Source organism: Nomascus leucogenys, chromosome 8, assembly GCF_006542625.1.
Source record: "Nomascus leucogenys isolate Asia chromosome 8, Asia_NLE_v1, whole genome shotgun sequence".
NCBI lineage: Eukaryota > Metazoa > Chordata > Mammalia > Primates > Hylobatidae > Nomascus > Nomascus leucogenys.
The window spans coordinates 17,075,541-17,095,110 of NC_044388.1; the positions used below are offsets into that span (position 1 = coordinate 17,075,541).

At 38.1% G+C, this 19,570-nt stretch overlaps 1 protein-coding gene across 1 annotated transcript in view; it reads left to right on the plus strand.

Annotated features, from left to right (window-relative positions):
• The window catches only part of TOPBP1 (DNA topoisomerase II binding protein 1), a 62,038-nt gene that overhangs the window by 23,346 nt on the left and 19,122 nt on the right, over window positions 1–19,570 (plus strand). Inside the window, exons 14-20 of the mRNA XM_003265238.4 lie at window positions 519–805; window positions 9,857–10,030; window positions 10,119–10,228; window positions 14,413–14,536; window positions 15,128–15,274; window positions 15,392–15,494; window positions 18,234–18,426. Coding sequence (XP_003265286.1) covers window positions 519–805; window positions 9,857–10,030; window positions 10,119–10,228; window positions 14,413–14,536; window positions 15,128–15,274; window positions 15,392–15,494; window positions 18,234–18,426 — 1,138 coding nt within the window. The remainder of the gene's footprint in view (window positions 1–518; window positions 806–9,856; window positions 10,031–10,118; window positions 10,229–14,412; window positions 14,537–15,127; window positions 15,275–15,391; window positions 15,495–18,233; window positions 18,427–19,570) is intronic.

Sequence of the window (19,570 nt, forward strand, 5' to 3'; positions counted from 1 at the left end):
TCATTACTTATTTTGCCAGACAGACTGGTAATTTTATGACTGAGGCTAAGTGATGTTTAGATCATATTAAAATTTGATTAAGGACTTTCCAAAATTAGACTGTAGTTAGCTCTGAGTACCTGTAATTCAGATTTTCTTTTTACTCTGTCATTGACTAGAAAGACATTCACTGATAACAATTTTTGGCAAATAGGCTTATTGAGACATAGCAAGATGAAACAGGAAATCTATTTTTGTTTTTTCAGTTAATGTGCTTGTCTAACTCAACATATATTTAATGCATAATCTGGTTTGTTTCTTGGAAAGTAGGTATATAATTTTGTGATTTAAAGTGTACCTGAGAATTGACATGAAAACTAACAGTTAGATTAGGATGCCAAGGTAGAGGGATCACTTGAGCCCAGGAGTTATGCAAGAAAGAAGGGAAATAAAACAGATGTAAAATATTACTTCTTGTGTACCGGAAAAAAGTGGGCATTAGTGGCTCATATTTGTTTCTTTTCATTTTAAATCTCTAGAACAAAGTTTGGAAACAGAAATAACAAATGGAATCAATCTAAATTCAGATACTGCAGAGCATCCTGGCACACGCCTGCAAACTCACAGAAAAACTGTCGTTACACCTTTAGATATGAACCGCTTTCAGAGTAAAGCTTTCCGTGCTGTGGTCTCTCAACATACCAGACAGGTCGCAGCCTCCCCAGCAGTAGGACAGCCACTTCAGAAGGAGCCCTCATTACACCTGGATACACCATCAAAATTCCTGTCCAAGGACAAACTCTTCAAGCCTTCCTTTGATGTGAAGGTAAGGTTTATAGGCAGTGGTCCCAGAGTTAACAGTTTTACCGTTTATAAAGTTAAAGCACCAAATTCAGCATCACCTCTGAAGTGTAGTAATAAATTTTCCAGAGACGTTGGCAAGTAGATTTATGTTACTGAGTTTGAATGTTTTGAGTCCCAGTATACATTTAGGGTTAAGGTAACAGCTATAGATAAATATGGTGTGAAATTAGGACATCTGGGTTCAAGTACTAGATCGATCTTGAACTGTATGACTAGGCCAAACATTTAACATATCTGAGCTTCAGTTTTTTTTTCATACAAAGATAATATTCGCTCTGAAAATTCATAGATTATAAAGATCAAATGATAAAATCACTTTATAAGCTATAAAATGTAAACACACTGCTTCTTTATATATTGGTTCTCAGAGTACACCCACGATTTGCCTTCTGAAAATGTGTGTATATCACCTTACTTGAATTGTTTCCTGTAAAGACATGAGTTAAGTCTGTGTTTTAGTTTGATCTCGTGAGCATTATAGTATGGCTCCCTTTCTGAAAAATGCATTTGTAAATCAGGGGCTAATATAATATTCCAGATAATTTTCTTTGATTTTCCAAAGCTGATTTTCATCATTATTTCTTTAGTAGCTTTTGACCTCTTAAGTGGCTGTTCAAACCCACTGTCTATGATTTCTTTATCCATGAACCTTTGAAGAATTATTTTACTCATTCATGTGTTGATATTTTTGCTTGTAGGGTATTTAGAAGCAATATTTTAATAATTTTTATTGTTTTGGAGCAGACTTACTAAAAAGTTTATAGATTATTTATATTCAGAAAATAAATATTAATTGATATCCAGGACAGTTTTCCCCAAGCTAATTTATGTCTTTATTTTTGGTCAGAATTCCAGTGACGCACATGAAAAAAAAATGTGTTACTATTAAACTCAAAATTCTAAGTTTTCACATGAAATCTCTTCTGAGGTAACATTTTGTACTGTGATTAATACTCAGGTCCATATCCCTTAAGACATAGAGAAAAATCAGTCTTGGGAACTGTGAGGTGTAGGATCAAGCCTCTTCTTTGCCTCCTACTACCTTTTAAAAGCAAGTCAACCTCTTTCGGCTTCATCATTCTCATCTGTAAAATCCAGGTGATCTCTAAAGTGTCATAGCTCACAGACTCTCTGAAGAGCAAATGTAATAATATTAGTAGGCAAGAAAATAGTAGAAATATTTTCAGTCATTGAGACCATTCTTATATAGATACTTTGCAATAAAAGTTTTGCAGTGGAAAGCTGATAGTTCTGAATAGCCTCAGTACAAAAAACACATTTAAAGATTTTATTGTTTAGAGTCATAGTTTATTGAGCAATATTTTTTCTCTTTTTTCTTTCTTTTTTGATGGCACATAAATAATGCTTCATCTTATAATCAGTGGTTCTTCAAACTGATTTAATATGGTATGTTGAATTCTTTACTCAAAACATAAAAGGGCCCATGGAATAATCACAAAATTGACCATCTATTAAGCCTCACCCTTGCCCCCTCCCAAAAAAAACTCACCACTTATTTAAACTTAATTTTTAATTAATATACATCAAAGCAGTACAATAAATTTACTGCTCATGAAATATCAGGGTTAATCATTGGGAAGCCACTATACACGTTCAGATAGAGACCATGGTCAGTACTGTAAACCCTTCCTTGTGGCGCCATCACTGTTTCCTCCCTAAAGTATACTCCTGACTTCTAACACTATAGTTTTGTTATGCTCGTTTTTGACTTTTAAATATGTGGAATCATAGTATGTATTCTTTTGAGTCTTTTTTTTTTTATTGTTCTTTAACCCTTATTTAGATGTGTTTGTTTTGCTGCATGCAAATATAGTTCATTTATTTATTCCTTTGTATGGATATACAGAATTTACATTTCCAGTGTACTGTTGATGGGCATTTAGTTAGTTACTAGTTTTTTGCCCTTACAAAATCATTTTACTGTGAACATTCTTGTGCATGTTTCTTGGAGTCTATGTGTGTGTGTTACTATGTGGTATATACCTAGAAGTGAAATTATTGGGTTATATTTCAGCTTCGGTAGAGAATGACAGATTTTTTGCCAAAGTGATTATACCAGTTTATGCTTCCACCAGTAGTGTGTTGAGTGTACCCAGTGTTCCTCATCTTTGCTGATACTTGCTATTATAAGTTGTTTTATTTCACTTTTTACTTCAAAATAATTTCTAACTTACAAAAAGTTGCAAAATAAAAGTGGTATAAGGGGCTGGGTGTGGTGGCTCACACCTGTAATCCCAGCACTTGAGACCAGGAGTTCTGGACGAGTCTAGGCAATATAGAGAGACCCCTATCTCTAACAAATTTTTTTTTTAAATTAGCTGGGCTTACTGGAGTGCACCTATAGTCCTAGAACTCAGGAGGCTGAGGCGGCAAGATGGCTTGAGCCCAGGAGTTTGAGGCTGCAGTGAGCTATTATCCTACCACTGCACTCCAGCCTGAGTGACAGAGTAAGACCCTGTCTCAAAAAGAAATAAGTTTAAGGATGGCTGGACATAGTGGCTCATGCCTGTATCCCAGCACATTGAGGCTGAGGTGGATCACTTGAGGCAAGGAGTTGGACACCAGCCTGGGCAACATGGTGAGACCCCACATCTACAAAAAGTTGGAAAAATTAGCTGGGCATGATGATGAGTACCTCTTCTTACTTAAATAGTATTCTTCAGTTTTAAATTATATTTTTGACTCCCACTAATTGCCTATATAGAAGATCTTATTCTCTTTCCCCCTTTTCTCTCTTCTGTTTTTCATTGCATATTTTTTTACTTTGTCAGGAGGGAAAATATATTTTTTCAACCCACAGACCCCACCCTCGTTTTGGTCTTAACTCTACAATCGAATATATGAAATGCGTACTTTTCTTTTTGAAGCTTACCTGTCACTTTTGGTAGGATGAATTTCATTTTCCAACAGATTCCTCAGGAATCTGTGTGTACACATGTGTACAGTATTCCTTGAGTTCTGCATATTCATAACTTTTACTATGGCCTTGCTTCTTCTACAAATTGTTTGGATGTACTATTCTTAGCTTGCAGTTTTTTTTCTTGAGTTTCCTGAAAATGCTCTTCCACTACTGTCTTGCTTTGTATGTGTTGTTTTTGAAAAAAATCTGATGCCAATCTAATTAAATTACTTGTCTTTGTAAGTTATTTCATCTTTTTGCCTGGAGGTCATGTGGATTTTTCTTTTTTTTTTTTTTTTTTTTTTTTTTAAGACAGAGTCTCGCTCTGTCACCCAGGACCCAGGCTAGAGTGCAATGGCACAATCTCAGCTCACTGCAACCTCTGCCTCCTAGGTTTAAGCGATTCTCCTGCCTCAGCCTCCCGAGTAGCTGGGATTACAGGCATGCGCCACCATGCCGGGCTAATTTTTGTATTTTTAGTAGAGACGGGGTTTTGCCATGTTGGCCAGGCTGACCTTGAACTCCTGATAACAAGTGATCTGCCTGCCTTGGCCTCTGAAAGTGCTGGGATTACAGGCATGAGCCACAACACCTGGCCTTTTCTTTTATCTTTGAACTCAAATAGTTTTACGAGGATGTCTAGATGTTAAGAATTCTCAGTCATTTGAAATCAGTTTTCCACAATATATGGTAGGTTTTAAAATTTGATTCTTTTCAAATTTTTGGTCTGAGAGATGAGAAGAATGGAGTTGCCAGTCCAAACTGAGTTGAACAGAACAGGTTGGGATTGGAGCCTAAAGACCAAGAGTTCACATGTTAGACACATTAAGTTTGAGATGCCTATTAGATATCCAAGTAGTTGTTAAATAGGCAGTTGCAAATATAGCTGGAAGTTTGAGGAATGGTTTGGGCTGGAGATAAAAATTTGGGGTTCTGAGTTTGTATGTAATGTGTAAAGCCATGTGAGAATAGATGCCAAGAGAGTTGGAGAAGGCAAAGAAAGGAAAGAGGTTGTGTTTTGTTTTGTTTTGTTTTGTTTTGTTTAAGACAAGGTCTCACTGTGTCGTCCAGGCTGGAGTGTAGTGGCATGATCACAGCCCATTACAGCCTTGACCTCTGGACTCAAGCAATACCTTCCACCTCTGCCTTCAAAGCAACTAGGATTTCAGGTGCATGTCACCACACCTGGCTAATTTTTAATTTTTTTGTAGATACGGGGATCTTACCACATTGCTCAGGCTAGTCTTAAATTCCTGGACTCAAGTAATCCTCCTGCCTTGGCCTCCCAAAGTGTTGGGATTATAGGTGTGAGCCACCACGTCCAGCCAAAGAAAAGAGTTCTAAGCAACACCTTGAGGTGCTCACCTTTAGAGGAGGAACCAGCAAAGGAGACTGAGAAGGAGCTATAAGAGAGGAGGAAAGCCTAGAGATTATTTTAGAAGCCAAGTATTTCAAAGAGGGAGGAGGGGTTAACTATGTCCAGGACTGCTCAAAGATAAAGGTGAGAATAGAAAATTGGCCAGTGGATTGAGCATTATGAAGGTTAATGATGTCATCATAACAGTAAGGGTTTTGGTGGCATGATGGAGGTGGAAGCTGGTGTGGGTTCATAAAGAAATGAGAAGAATCGGAGACATTGAGTGTAAACAACGATTTTTGAAGGAGTCTTGCCATAAAGGGGAGCCAAGAAATGGAGTTGTAGTTATGGGGCAAAGTAGGGTCAAAAGAAGGTTGTTTTCTTTTTAAGGTAGAAGAAATAGCCAGGCTCATTGCTGCATGCCCATAATCCCAGTACTTTGGGAGCCCAAGACGGGAGGATCACTTGAGTCCAGGATTTCAAGACAAATCTGGGCAACATGGCAAGACCCTGTCTCTACAAAATACACAAAAATTAGCTGGGTGTGGTGGTGCACGTCTGTAGCCCCAGCTAGTTGGGAGGCAGAGGCAGGAGGATTGCTTGAGTCCAGGAGATAGAGGACGCAGTGGGCAGTGATCATGCCGCTGCACTCCAGCCTGGGTGACAAACTGAGACCTTGTCTCAAAAAAAGAAGAAGAAATAACTATATGCCAGCGTGACTGCTATTAGAGAGCCAATTGATGATGCAGATAAGAGAAGGAAGACTTGCAGGAGGCTTGAGTCTGAGAGGCACTGGGATCTACTCTTAAGTAGAGGAAAGTACTAGTGGCACGTGTGCTGAAGGCAGATAGATGTAGTATGGGAGCTTCTGATTTTTATATAAGGAATCCTATAAAATGCTTTGAAGAAATTTTAAAAAGTTTAGCATATAGAAAGACTTACCATGTTCTTGCAAAATGGATTTAAGCACTGTCAAGATCTATAAAGGTGTATTAATCTGTTCGCACATTGCTGTAAAGAACTACCCCAGACCGAGTAATTTATTCTTATTTTTATTTTTTTATTTTGAGATGGAGTCTTGCTCTGTCACCCAGGCTGAAGTGCGGTGGCATGATCTTGGCTCACTGCAACCTCCGCCTCCTGGGTTCAAGCAATTCTCCTGCCTCAGCTTCCCGAGTACCTGGGATTATAGGCACCTACCACCACACCCAGCTAATTTTTGTATTTTTAGTAGAGACGGGTTTCACCATGTTGGGCAGGCTGGTCTCAAACTCCTGACCAAGTGATCCACCCACCTCAGCCTCCCAAAGTGCTGGGATTACAGGCGCGAGCCACCACGTCCAACTTTATAAAGAAAAGAGGGTTAATTGACTCACAGTTCCACAGGCTGTACAGGAAGCACCACTGGGGAGGCCTCAGGAAAATTACAATCATGGTCGAAAGTGAAGGGGAAGTGAGCACGTCTTTCATGGCTGGAGAAGGAGGAAAAGATAGCGGGGGGAGATGCCACAAACTTTTAAACAACCAGATATCAGCTAGGCATGGTGGCTTATGCCTGTAATCCCAGCACTTTGGGAGGCCAAGGTGGGTGGATCACCTGAGGTCAGGAGTTCAAGACCAGCCTGGCCAACATGGCGAAACCCCATCTCTACTAAAAATATAAAAATGAGCCCGGTGTGATGGCACATGCCTGTAATCCCAGCTACTCGAGAGACTGAGGCAAGAGAATCACTTGAACCAGGAGGTGGAGGTTGCAGTGCACCAAGATCGTGCCACAGCCCGGGCAACAGAGTGAGACTCCATCTCAAACCAGATATCATGAGAACTCACTCATTATCACAAGAACAGCAAGGGGGAAATCCGCCCCCATAATCTAGTCACTTGCCACCAGGCTCCTCCTCCATCATTGGGGATTACAGTTCAACATGAGATTTGTGTGGGGACACAAATCCAAACCATATCAAAAGGTAGTGTAGATACTAGGAAAAAAATGCAAGCAGAAACAGTATTTAAAAAAACCTGAAAAGTATAATTGCAGGTAGGCAGTAGCCCTACCGTTTATTAAAACCTCCTATAAAGCTTCAATAATTAAAGCAGTGTGTTGTCACATGAATAATCAAGTTAGTGTATAAGATTATACTCCACAAATAGGGGAATTTATTGTGTAATAAAGGTGGCATTCAAATTGGACAACTAGCTAGCCATCTGAGAATACTTTGTAATTAAAGCTCACACTTTACATCAGAATACTTTTTAGATGATCAACTTTTGGAGTTTTTCTTGAAACAGGATCTCACTTTATCGCTTAGGCTGGAGTTCAGTGGCATCATCGTGGCTCACTGCAGCTTTGACCTCCTGGGCTCAAGCAGTCCTCCCACCTCAGCCTCCTGAGTAACTCAGACTACAGGTACATGACACTGTGCCCAGCTAATTGTATTTTTTGGAGAGGTAGAGTCTCACCATGTTGCTCAGGCTGGTCTAGAACTCCTGGGCTCAGGCAAGTTCTGCCTTGGCCTTCCAAAGTGTTGGAATTACAAGCGTGAACAACCACACCCAGCCTAGATGATCAGATTTAAACATAAGAAATGAAGCCATAAAAATTCCCAAACGTGTCATGAATTTGTTTTTAAAATAATCCTAGTGTGGGGAAGCCCTAACTATAACATGCACTCCAAAAGAAATAGAAGATTTGTATGAATTTGACAGCATTAAAAATTCTCTGTGTGATGGCACACGCCTATAGTCCCAGCTGACAAGGGAGGATTGCTTGAGCCCTGGAGGCAGAGGTTGCAGTGAGCTAAGATCGAGCCACTGCACTCCATTCTGGGCAAGAAAGCAAGACCCTGTCTCAAAAAACAAAAAAATTACCAGCGAGGCACGGTGACTCACACCTGTAATCCCAGCACTTTGGGAGGCCAAGGCGAGAGGATTGCTTGAGCCTAGGAGTTTGAGACCAGCCTGGGAAAGACGGCAAGACCCTGTCTCTGAAAAATTTTAAAATTAGCTGAGCACAGGGTTGTGCATCTGGAGTCCCAGCTACCTGGGAGGCTGAAGTGAGAGGATTCTTGAACCCAGGAGTTAGAAGTTATAGTGACCTATAATCATGCCACTGTACTCCAGCTTGGGTGACAAAGCAGGACTCCATCTCTGAAAAAAAAAGCTCCATGGCAAAAATTTGACAAATGATAAATTGAAAATAAATACGTGGGTATTATATCACAGTTGATACATGCACATATAAATTCATACAAATGAATATAAAAGTATATTCATACAAGCAAATATATTAAAAAAAAAAAAAGACTAACAACCCAGTGGAAAAATGGGCAAAGGATAGGAGCAGATAGTTATCACAAAAAAATTAGATATAAATATACATATAGCCAGGCGCAGTGGCTCAAGCCTGTAATCCCAGCACTTTGGGAGTCAAAGGCGGGTGGATGACGAGGTCAGGAGTTTGAGATCAGCCTGAGCAACATGGTGAAACCTTGTCTCTACTAAAAATACGAAAAATTAGCCAGGCATGGTGGTGCATGCCTCTAGTCCCTGCTACTTGGGAGGCTGAGGCAGGAGAATTGCTTGAACCCAGGAGGCAGAGGTTGCAGTGAGCCGAGATCGCGCCATTGTACTCCAGCCTGGGTGACAAAGCGAGACTCTGTCTCAAAAATACACACACACACACACACACACACACAAAGATATTTAACCTCATTCAGTATAAAAGAGTAGAAAATTAAAGCATACAGATAAAATTTTTTAGTCTTATCAGATTGTCAAAAAAGAAAAATCTGATTACTGCGATATCAAGCACGTTTGGAAAACACACACACTCATACTTTGCTCATGAAAATGTCAGCATTGGTAGATACATGTTGGTCTTGTTTTTTTAGTTTTTTTTTTTTTTTTTTTTTTTTAAAGAAATTGGGTCTAACCGTGTTTCCCAGACTGGTCTCAAAACTCCTGGCCTTGAGCTGTCTTCCTGCTTCAACTTTTCTGGAGATTACTGACAGGAGCCACTGCACTGGGCTGGTAGATACATTTTGCTTAAAAGGTTTCCTTTACTCTTGTATGTGCAAAATGGTTTGTGTACAAGGTTATTCATTGCATCATTATACTAGCAAAAGACTGTTAACCGAAAGCTTATCAGTTGTACACAGGTTAAATACATTCTGATACATACATGGAATACTATACACATGCAAAAAAAAATGAGCAAGCCATTTGGACAACAGTAGCTTCCTTTCAGGAGGGAACTGTTGGTGGCTTTAGAACAGGAATATATTTTGAACTTTTGAAGATTTTTTTTTTTTTAATTCTCAGCTCATTTTGACTTTCTAACCTTCCTTATAATCCATTTCTTCATTATATCCATCGTTGCTTATTTGTTTCCTTCTGGGTTTTTTTGTTTTGTTTTGTTTTCAAATTCAATTCTAAGATTCAGGTAAGAGACAAGCACTGCTGAAAATGTAAGCTTGTTAGTCTCTTTGAACAAATTTGCTGGACAGTGTGGAATTTTTGTTCACAGTATATAGATTCGGTTATATTTTATTCTTTTTATTGTTATTTGGAGGAAAACTAGAGGAAGTTAAACTGTAATCCATTAATTTTTAGGATTCTACCCCTTCTCTCTCTTTACCCCTCTCTCCTCCTCTTTCTTTTTCCTGTCCTATTAACCCATCTTGCTTCTTTCTCTCTCTCTTCTTTTCTCCGTCTCTCTCTCTCCTTCGTATGTATAGGATGCACTTGCAGCCTTGGAAACTCCAGGACGTCCCAGCCAACAGAAAAGGAAAATGAGTACACCGCTCTCAGAAGTTATTGTCAAAAACTTGCAACTTGCTTTGGCAAATAGCTCTCGAAATGCTGTCGCTCTTTCTGCCAGCCCTCAACTGAAAGAGGCCCAGTCAGAGAAGGTAGGATTAGTTCTCTTATTAAAAGGAAGTTTTAGATAACATTTCAAACGATAATGACTGATCTGTTTCTTTTATTTTCCATGGACAGGAAGAAGCCCCAAAGCCACTTCACAAAGTAGTGGTATGTGTTAGTAAAAAACTTGGTAAGAAGCAGAGTGAACTAAATGGGATTGCAGCCTCTCTAGGAGCAGATTACAGGTAGTTGGCACATCTTTCTGTTTCATGGTGATATGACTGAAATTTATAAGGAAACCTAAAGCTATTGTGAGCATCTACAAGAAAACATTTATTTTGTTTTATGCGTCTTTATCTACAAAATCTCTCCAGTTGATTTTTAATTTGCCACATCTGTTGAAAATAGCCTCTCACAGATCAATTCACTCTTATATGTATAATGTATATTTTTTAGGGTATGCACAACAAATATTGGAGAACCTATTTTGTGCCACTAACTGTTCTAGAAACTTGGGATCCATGGATGATCAGTATAGTCTAAAAGAATCCCTGTGTTCAAGGAGTTTAGAGTCTATTAATAGTAATACATCTGGATCTGAGATTAAGTTTATTTTTACTAGTGATTTTTCAGATTAGAGCCTTCTGGGAGTAGTACTAAGTACTCTGGCAGCCCTCCTTTATTAAGATAGTCTTTTTTGAGCATGTTTTCATTATCTTTTTTTTTTTTTAAACTTTGGAGACTTACATTATCAGATTTTTCTTCAGTCTACCTGACAGCCTAAGCTGAAAACAGATTTCTAGCACAAATGGCATCAGTATCCGGAATTGAGAATCTCTTACCTATTTCAGCCAGTCCTGAGTTGACTGTACTCCTCCACTAGTTGTAATGCTTACTTTGTTGATAACTTGTGTTCAGCCATTCATAGATATCATAAGAATTTGTTTAACAAATGATGAACCATTTCAGGAATATGATTAGTTTCATCTTCCCCTTTGGTAACTCTTATTTCAGTTTGTTTTCTATTTGATAAAGAAATTAGGACAGGAAAATATAGAAGTAAAATTAATCTGTAATAGATATAAGCATCTTAGTGTTTGGTACATCCATTTGAAATAGTGAAGCTCTTCTACGGTATATTTGTATTACCTGTTATAAATTGTTATGTAATCTTATCTGTTATTATCTAATTACCTATTATGTTACCTATTGCCAGTTGCTGAGCATTATCTCATTTCATTCTCATAGTAGCCCTACAAGGGGTGTGTGTATATTTTTTTTCCTCAAAATTGAATGTTTCCTTGTTTATTCTGTTTTGATGTAGACATGATATAAGACTTTCAAGGGAACATATAGGATGTATGTTTTTATACAATTTAAAATGCCAGTCCTCTCAGTATAAAAAAATAGAATTTATTACTGAAATTCCTAAACAGAATTTAACCATTGCATTGCATTAAAGTTTATATTAAATCTTTTCCTGAAATGGATTGGTAATTGATAAAGGGAAGAGCCTTATAATATGCAGAGGTTATGGTATTTATGTATTCATAGAGTAAAGCAGTTCTCAAGTGAAGTTGTTCCAAATGTTCCCTTCCATGATCTAGTACCAGACTGTCCCAAAGAGATCATCCGATACTGTCTTCTGCCTTCAGACAGTTAAATATGTAGGCCAGATCTTTGCAACAAATCAGATGCAGCATCTTCATTTTATTACAAATATTTGTGTAACATTCCCTCTATTAAAATGAAATTTATAAATATAACCTACCTACTTTTATAATTTAAAAAAGTAGCAGACAGTACAGCACTCTGTAATGCATAGGAGAAATAGAAGGTGCATAATATAGAAAAGATATATGTTCACTTATGTATAATCCTAAGGCTGACTACACTAGAAAACAATGGAGTATTAATACGTTTGTATACCTATGTAAAGGCACCACAAATCCAACAGTCCCAAGGCCGAAACCGATCTGGGGACTCAGATACCATGAGTAGCAGTGGTCTTCCATCAATTTATACAGTAGTCACGTTTTTGGAATATTAGCGTATATTAAAACTGCAAAAAAAATAACGTGTTTATATGTCAAACAGGTTCTAGACTCATCTAATTATAAACAACTTTTTTTTACATACGTGAATTTGTTGGGACATTAGAATATCATGCAAGATATGACATAATTTTATGTATGACTGTTCCCCAGAATTTCCAGCATCCTGTACCTTACCCACTGCATGCTAGTAGCACCCTTCAACATACAAACACACATTGTAACAACCAAAATCACCCTCACAAATGTCCAAAATAACCCCTGAAGTAACACTTTTGCTGAAACCACTGATCTAGACCAAGGGTGGATGGGCTGGTTCATCTGTTTTTGTAAGTAAAGTTTTATTGGAATACAGCAATGCCTTTTCACTTACAAATTGCCTATGGCTGCTTTCATATACAAGACAAAAGTTGAGCAGTTGCAAAAGAGATTGTTTGGCCTGGAAAGTCTAAAATATTTACCATCTGGCCTTTTAAGAAAAAATTTGCCAAACTCTGATGTAAACCATCTACAACCACTGACAGTCTGTTCTTGAATGGCCTCTGAAGACTAAAACTCATGGTTTCCATATTGTCATAGTGGAGTTGACTAGTAAACCAAATTGATTCAGGCAAAAATTCTCCTCTGTTTTTCTGAATTATCTTGATAATATACCACTACAGCAGAAAGGGAGACAGTTATTCTGAGAACTAACAAATTAGGCAAGGTGTATTTTTACTGTTATGTTTTAGGATACATGGTCAGTAGGAAATAGAGATTTTTATAATATAACTTAGGAAGCAATAGTACTTCTTACCTCTTATTCTTAATTCTTTTTTTTTCTTGAGAGGGAGTTTTGCTCTTGTTGCCCAGGCTGGAGTGCAGTGACACAATCTCGACTCACCACAACCTCCACCTCCTGGGTTCAAGTGATTCTCCTGCCTCAGCCTCCCGAGTAGCTGGTATTACAGGCGTGCACCACCACACCCGGCTAATTTTGTATTTTTAGAAGAGATGGGGTTTCTCCATGTTGGTCGACTGGTCTCAAACTCCCGACCTCAGGTGATCCGCCCACCTTGGCCTGCCAAAGTGCTGGGATTACAGGCATGAGCCACCACACCCAGCTTCTTAGTTCACTTGTCTATTTAAAAAGTTCAGAGATATTCCTTACTTAGAAAATGGAAAACATTAAGTGTCCCTAAGGATAAAATTCTGTTTATTTTGGTGATTGTATTTAGAAATATAATTTTTACCTACCCTTTGGTTTTTACTTGATGTTTCCTAGGTCAAGAGAATATTGAATAGGGGCCGGGCACAGTGGCTTATGCGTGTAATCCCAGCACTTTGGGAGGGCAAGGCGGGTGGATCACTTGAAGTCAGGAGTTCGAGACCAGCCTGCCCAATATGGTGAAACCCCGTCTCTACGAAAAATAAAAAAATTAGCCGGGCGTGGTGGTGTACGCCTATAATCCCAGCTGCTCAGGAGGCTGAGACAGGAGAATTGCTTGAACCCAGAAGGTGGAGATTGCAGTGAGCCAAGATCATGCCACTGCATTCCAGCCTGGGTGACGAGCGAGACTCTGTCTCAGAAAAAGAGAGAATATTGAATAGGAAGAATTGGGAGATCATAGCATAATATAACAGTTAAGAGCATGGCTTTTGAAGACAAAGTTATCTCTATCATTTACTCATTGAATATCCTTGAACAGGGTACTGAACCATGTCCCTTAGTTCTTTTATCTTTAAGATAAATGTAATAATACCAGTGTTAGGATTGTTGTGAGGAATGGATGAGATAATGATGTGTAAAATATATATACTCTGTTTTGGGGCATACAATGAATAGTGACTGCCAGCAACTGGAGGGCAAGTTGGATGCTTTGCAATTTATTAATTTGAAATACTTTTATGGTTACTGTAAAAGTGATACTCTTTATAAAAGAAAATTGAAACAATTCAGAAAAGCATAAAGAAGAAAGTAATATTTTAAAGAATATTCTTCTAAACCTCTCTCTGTATTTATATACCTACAGATATATGCATAAAATTTGTCCAAAAAGATAGAGCCTGTCATCATTTTTTTAACTGTTTTTTTCTTGAGGTGGGGTCTTGCTGTGTTGCCTGGGCTGAAGTGCAGTGTCTGTTCACAGGGGTGATCATAGCACACTACAGCCTCAAACTCCTGGCCTCAAGTGTCCTCCTGCCTCAGCCTCCTGGGTAGCTGGGACTATAGGCATGTCTCACTTGGCTTGAGCCTGTCATTTTAATGGTCTTGTTTACTGTAGTCCGAAAGTTTTGGGAAGGTCAGAATATTCTGTTCATAGTAAATAAGGATCATCTTAAACTAATGAGGATGTTTCTCTTGGTTATTTGTTTTTTTGTATTGGTTATTTCAGGTGGAGTTTTGATGAAACAGTGACTCATTTCATCTATCAAGGGCGGCCAAATGACACTAATCGGGAGTATAAATCTGTAAAAGAAAGAGGAGTACACATTGTTTCCGAGCACTGGCTTTTAGATGTAAGCAGTGCTTTTTTCCCCTCTCTGTTAATTGAAAATGTATACAAACATTATTTCAGAGCACTAACTCAAGAGTTTTCACTCTCAATGGAACTAGAAGCCAGTTTAATAGTCTTGGTTAACTGTACACATTTCAGTTCTTTAGCATCAAAAACTTAAGATCTTTAGTCCTTAAATACTTAACAAATCTTTAATGGATACTCTTTCTAATTCTCCATTTCCCTTTACTAATTAAAAATGTGGTATGAATGGAAAGTTTATAATTATTTCGGGAAAATTTAACATATCAATAGAGTTTAGATCTGTATTTCTTTTTTTTTCCTGGGTATTCTCTGGAGGGTAATTGATACCTTTGCAAAAGCACAGGAATGGTTTCAGATTTTATACTTCAGTGGATATGACATTTAAAACGTGAGGACAATTTGTCATTTGTATGATGCAAATTTTTCAGTGTAAACTACTTTTCAAACCAATTTTGTGAACTTTTTGCCATCTTACAGTATAATGTATTGCTTGTCCTGATCCTACTTAACATCATCTATTCATTAAGATTTTGTCAATCCTGTCTTAAAGCACACCATTGTATTGCAGTGTGCCCAAGAGTGTAAACATCTTCCTGAATCTCTTTATCCACATACTTATAATCCCAAAATGAGCTTGGATATCAGTGCCGTGCAAGATGGCCGACTCTGTAATAATCGACTACTCTCAGCTGTGTCTGCAACAAAGGATGACGAGGTAGGAGATACGGATGATACATTTACCCCCTCTTAAGCTAAAGGTATAATCAAGTATTGCTATGAAACCTTATACAGTGGCTTGGTTTGAGAATTTATAATTTTTCTTTTTCAATAGCCAGATCCTTTGATTTTAGAAGAAAATGATGTAGACAATATGGCCACCAATAATAAAGAGTCAGCACCATCAAATGGAAATGGAAACAATGACTCTAAAGGAGGTAAAATATTTTATTTATTTTTTAATTAAAAAAAATTTTTTTGAGACAGGGTCTCAATTTTTTGTGGAGATGGGGTCTTGTCATCTTGCCCACACTGGTCTGAAACTCCTGGACTGAAAGGATCCTCCTGCCTTGTGAGCCACTGCACCCAGCTGTAAAATATGTTTAAATTACTAAATACAAGCAAAGCATATATTAGAGGATTGATTTGCGGTCCCATGCTGATCATTAAGTGATAATTTGCAAAGTTTTGTATAGTTTAAGTGTAAAGCTTATGAAATTTATGAAACTAGGTTTTTATGGAGTTAGTATGATACAGCCCTATTCCATTAAAGGTAGGTGAAGTTGGTGATTTTTTAAAAATCTAGTCTTTGGTCCAGTTCTTTTGAGTGATTTTCAAAAAAGTTTTCTTATATGTACAATATATTTTAACATATCCACATGGTTTTAAAGATACAAAAAGACATATGAAGAGTTTCTTCCACCCTTATTCTCCAGCACCCCAGTGTTATTAGTTCCTTATGTATCCTTCTAGAGCTGTTTTATGCATATATAGCCATAAATATGTTTTTCCCCCATTAAAAAAAAAAAAAAACACATAGGCTGGGCATGGTGGCTCACGTCTGTAATCCCAGCACTTTGGGAGGCTGAGGCAGGCCGATTACCCAAGGTTGGGAGTTCGAGATCAGCCTGACCAACATAGAGAAACCCCGTCTCTACTAAAAATACAAAACATTTGCCAGGCATGGTGGTTGCATGCCTGTAATTCCAGCTACTCGGGAGGCTGAGGCAGGAGAATCGCTTGAACTCGGGAGGCGGAGGTTGCGGTGAGCCGAGATCATGCCATTGCACTCCAGCCTGGGCAACAAGAGCAAAACTCTTGTCTCAAAAAAAATAAATAAATAAAAATAAATGGTGGACTACTATACATGGTATTTCATACGCTGATCTTTTTGTTACCTTGGGGAGTGTTTTATATCAGTAGATAACTAGGAGCTTCTTTAGTCTTTTTCTTTCTTGCTTTTCTTCCTTCCTTCCCTCCCTTTCCTTCCTGTCCCTCTTCCTCTCCTTTCCCTCTTCCCTTCCTTTCCCTTTCCTTCTTTCTTCCCTTTTCTTTCTTTTTGGGCAACTGTATTGTATTCATTATGAATAGTCCCACTTTGTTTAGGCATCCATTCTTAATAGGCATTTAGGTTATTTCTACTTCTTGCTTTTATAAATAGTACTGCATTGAATAACCTTATATATAGATACCTTTTAATAGATTTAATATGTTCTATTTTCCTTACTCATTCTAACCTACCAAAGCTTTCCCTGTGACTTACCTATTTGGTTAGTCTCACTCTGTTCATTCCAAATGTATTTATTTAATACTTACTCCAGAGTTTAGGCTTTAAAGAAAACCAAAGGTAAATACAGTTGTCTTGTCCCTTGGTATCCATGTGGCATTGGTTCCGAGGACTTACCTCAGGTACCAAAATCCACAGATGCTTAAGTCCCTTATGTATAAAATGACATAGGATTTGAATTTAACCAATGCACATCCTCCTGTATACTTTAAATCATCTCTAGATTACTTATAATACCTAATAAACTGTAAATGTTTTGTAAATAGTTATTTTTTTTTTACTGGTACTTTTAATTGTGATATTTTTCATTTTTATGTCTTTAAAATATTTCTGATCCATACCCGGTTGAATCCATGCATGCAGAACTGGCGGATGTGGAGGGCTGGCTGTATATTGTGGTCTGTGTTTTCAAGAGCCTTTGGGGAGTCTGGGCACGGTGGCTCACACCTGTAATCTCAGAGCTTTGGGAGGCCAAGGCAAGAGGATTGCTGATGCTAGGGATTCCAGACCAGCCTGGGCAGCATAGTGAGACCTTGTCTCTACAAAAAATTTTAAAAATTAGCCGGGCGTGGTGGTGTACACCTGTAGTGCCAGCTACTCAGGATGCTGAGGCTGGAGGATCACTTGAGCCCAGGAGTTACAGGTTATAATGAGCTATGATCATACCACTGCAGTCCAGCCTGGGCCACAGAGCAAGACCCTGTCTCTAAAAAATTAAAAGAATCTTTGGGAAAAATCAGACACATACACAAATGACTGTAATACATCTCAGAGTGTAGTACATACCATGAGAGTCAGAAGCAGGCAGGGAGCTTTACAGAGGAATAATCACTACAGGTCTTGATGAAATGTCTTTGAAGGGGGCCGGGCACGGTGGCTCATGCCTGTAATCCCAGCACTTTGGGAGGGTGAGGTGGGCAGATCACCTGAGGTCAGGAGTTCAAGACCAGCCTAGCCAATGTGGCAAAACCCCATCTCTACTAAAAAATACAAAACTTAGCCAGGAATGGTGCTGGGCACCTGTAATCCCAGCTACTTGAGAGGCTGAGGCAGGGAGAATTGCTTGAACCTGGGAGGTGGAGGTTGCAGTGAGCCGAGGTTGCACCACTGTCCAGCCTGGGCGACAGTGCTAGACTATCACCAAAAAAAAAAAAAAAAAAAGTATTTGAAGGGCTTCCTAGTTATTTCATATACAGTGCTTGTGATAAGGGCTGCTTTTTATGTTCTGCAGTATTCATAGTCTTAGTACATTACTATAGCCTGTAGTTAGTATTCAATAAATGTCAAGTCAATAAGTTTGTGTTCAACCAGGTCTAAACAAAATAGTTAATGTAAGACATGGTAAAAAAGAGGAATTTACCTTGAATGGTGTATTTGTGTTTGTTTCAAGTTCTGACACAGACCTTAGAGATGAGAGAGAACTTTCAGAAGCAGTTACAGGAGATAATGTCTGCAACATCGATAGTGAAACCCCAAGGGCAGAGGACTTCCCTTTCAAGAAGTGCTTGTAACAGCGCGTCTTCAACCCCTGACAGCACTCGCTCTGCTCGCAGTGGACGAAGTAGAGTCCTAGAGGCACTGAGGTGTGTACCTGTCACTGATGGCAGAAACACTAGATGACTTGAGAGAAAGGATTTACGTACCTGCTGCAGCTGACTCAGTTCCATGAGCTTGGCCTAATTTAGCTTTTTTTCCCCCCAATATGCAGTAAAAGCAGAAATTTAAATATCAAGACTAGTGAAGGGGTTATACGCCTAGGCCTTATTTAGCCCAAACAATAAATATTATATTTCAGTATTGTCTATTGCTTTTGGCTCTCTGCTGACTAGATTTTTTGTTCTAGCTTGTCCTTCCATCTCTTGCTCCCAGCAGTTCTAGATTTCTTACTCGGAGGTGGAGCAGACATGGAGATTTGTCTTACAGCAGCACCTGCTTCACAGTGAGGCATGATTGATACTTTTTATTACCTCCGTTGAGAAAGAAATGATTTTAAGATTTAATTTGCCTCATATGAAATGGATTCAGTAGGCAGTTCTCTCTGCTCTTTAGTATTAGTATTCAATAGTATTTGTATTAAACAATAAGTACATATATATTTTTTTCAGTCTTTTTCTAATGCAATATATAAAATTTTAAAGTTATTTTTGTTGGGATTTTGCATGCATTTTGTATTCTCCTTGTAAAATTTATCTTCTAGAAAAGGTGATTACAGTTTCTGGTGTGATATGACTTAAGCTCAGTTGCATAACTTCATCTTTTTCGTGATAGAAGAAAAAATCTATAATTGTGTGATAAGAATTATGGGAGTTGTATTTTCAGTTGACTAGTTGAATTAAGTATAAGATAAACTAGCATTTATCTTATGCTAACTGTATTACATGAGGCAGTTCATTATCTCAGTACTGAGTAAAGTAGCTTTTTAATATGCTTCAGATCATGTTTTATCATTATAGAGAACCTAAATCCTGTACCAAATCAGAGTAAATAAATATAGTGTGAGAATAAAAGGCTATATTCTTTATTTTTGAAGCAAAGGAACTCTTTGGGGGTTCCTTTGGTAAATTGTTTTATGGGTTTTGGTGTTTGGTTTTTTGTTTGTTTGTTTGTTTGTTTTTTGCTTCTCCACAGTGTAAGTTTTATGGTAAATTATTTTTACTAAGAATGAATGAATGAGTGAATATAAAGAAAATTATAGGACTTCTGTTTACTGTCACGTGGAATCATTAC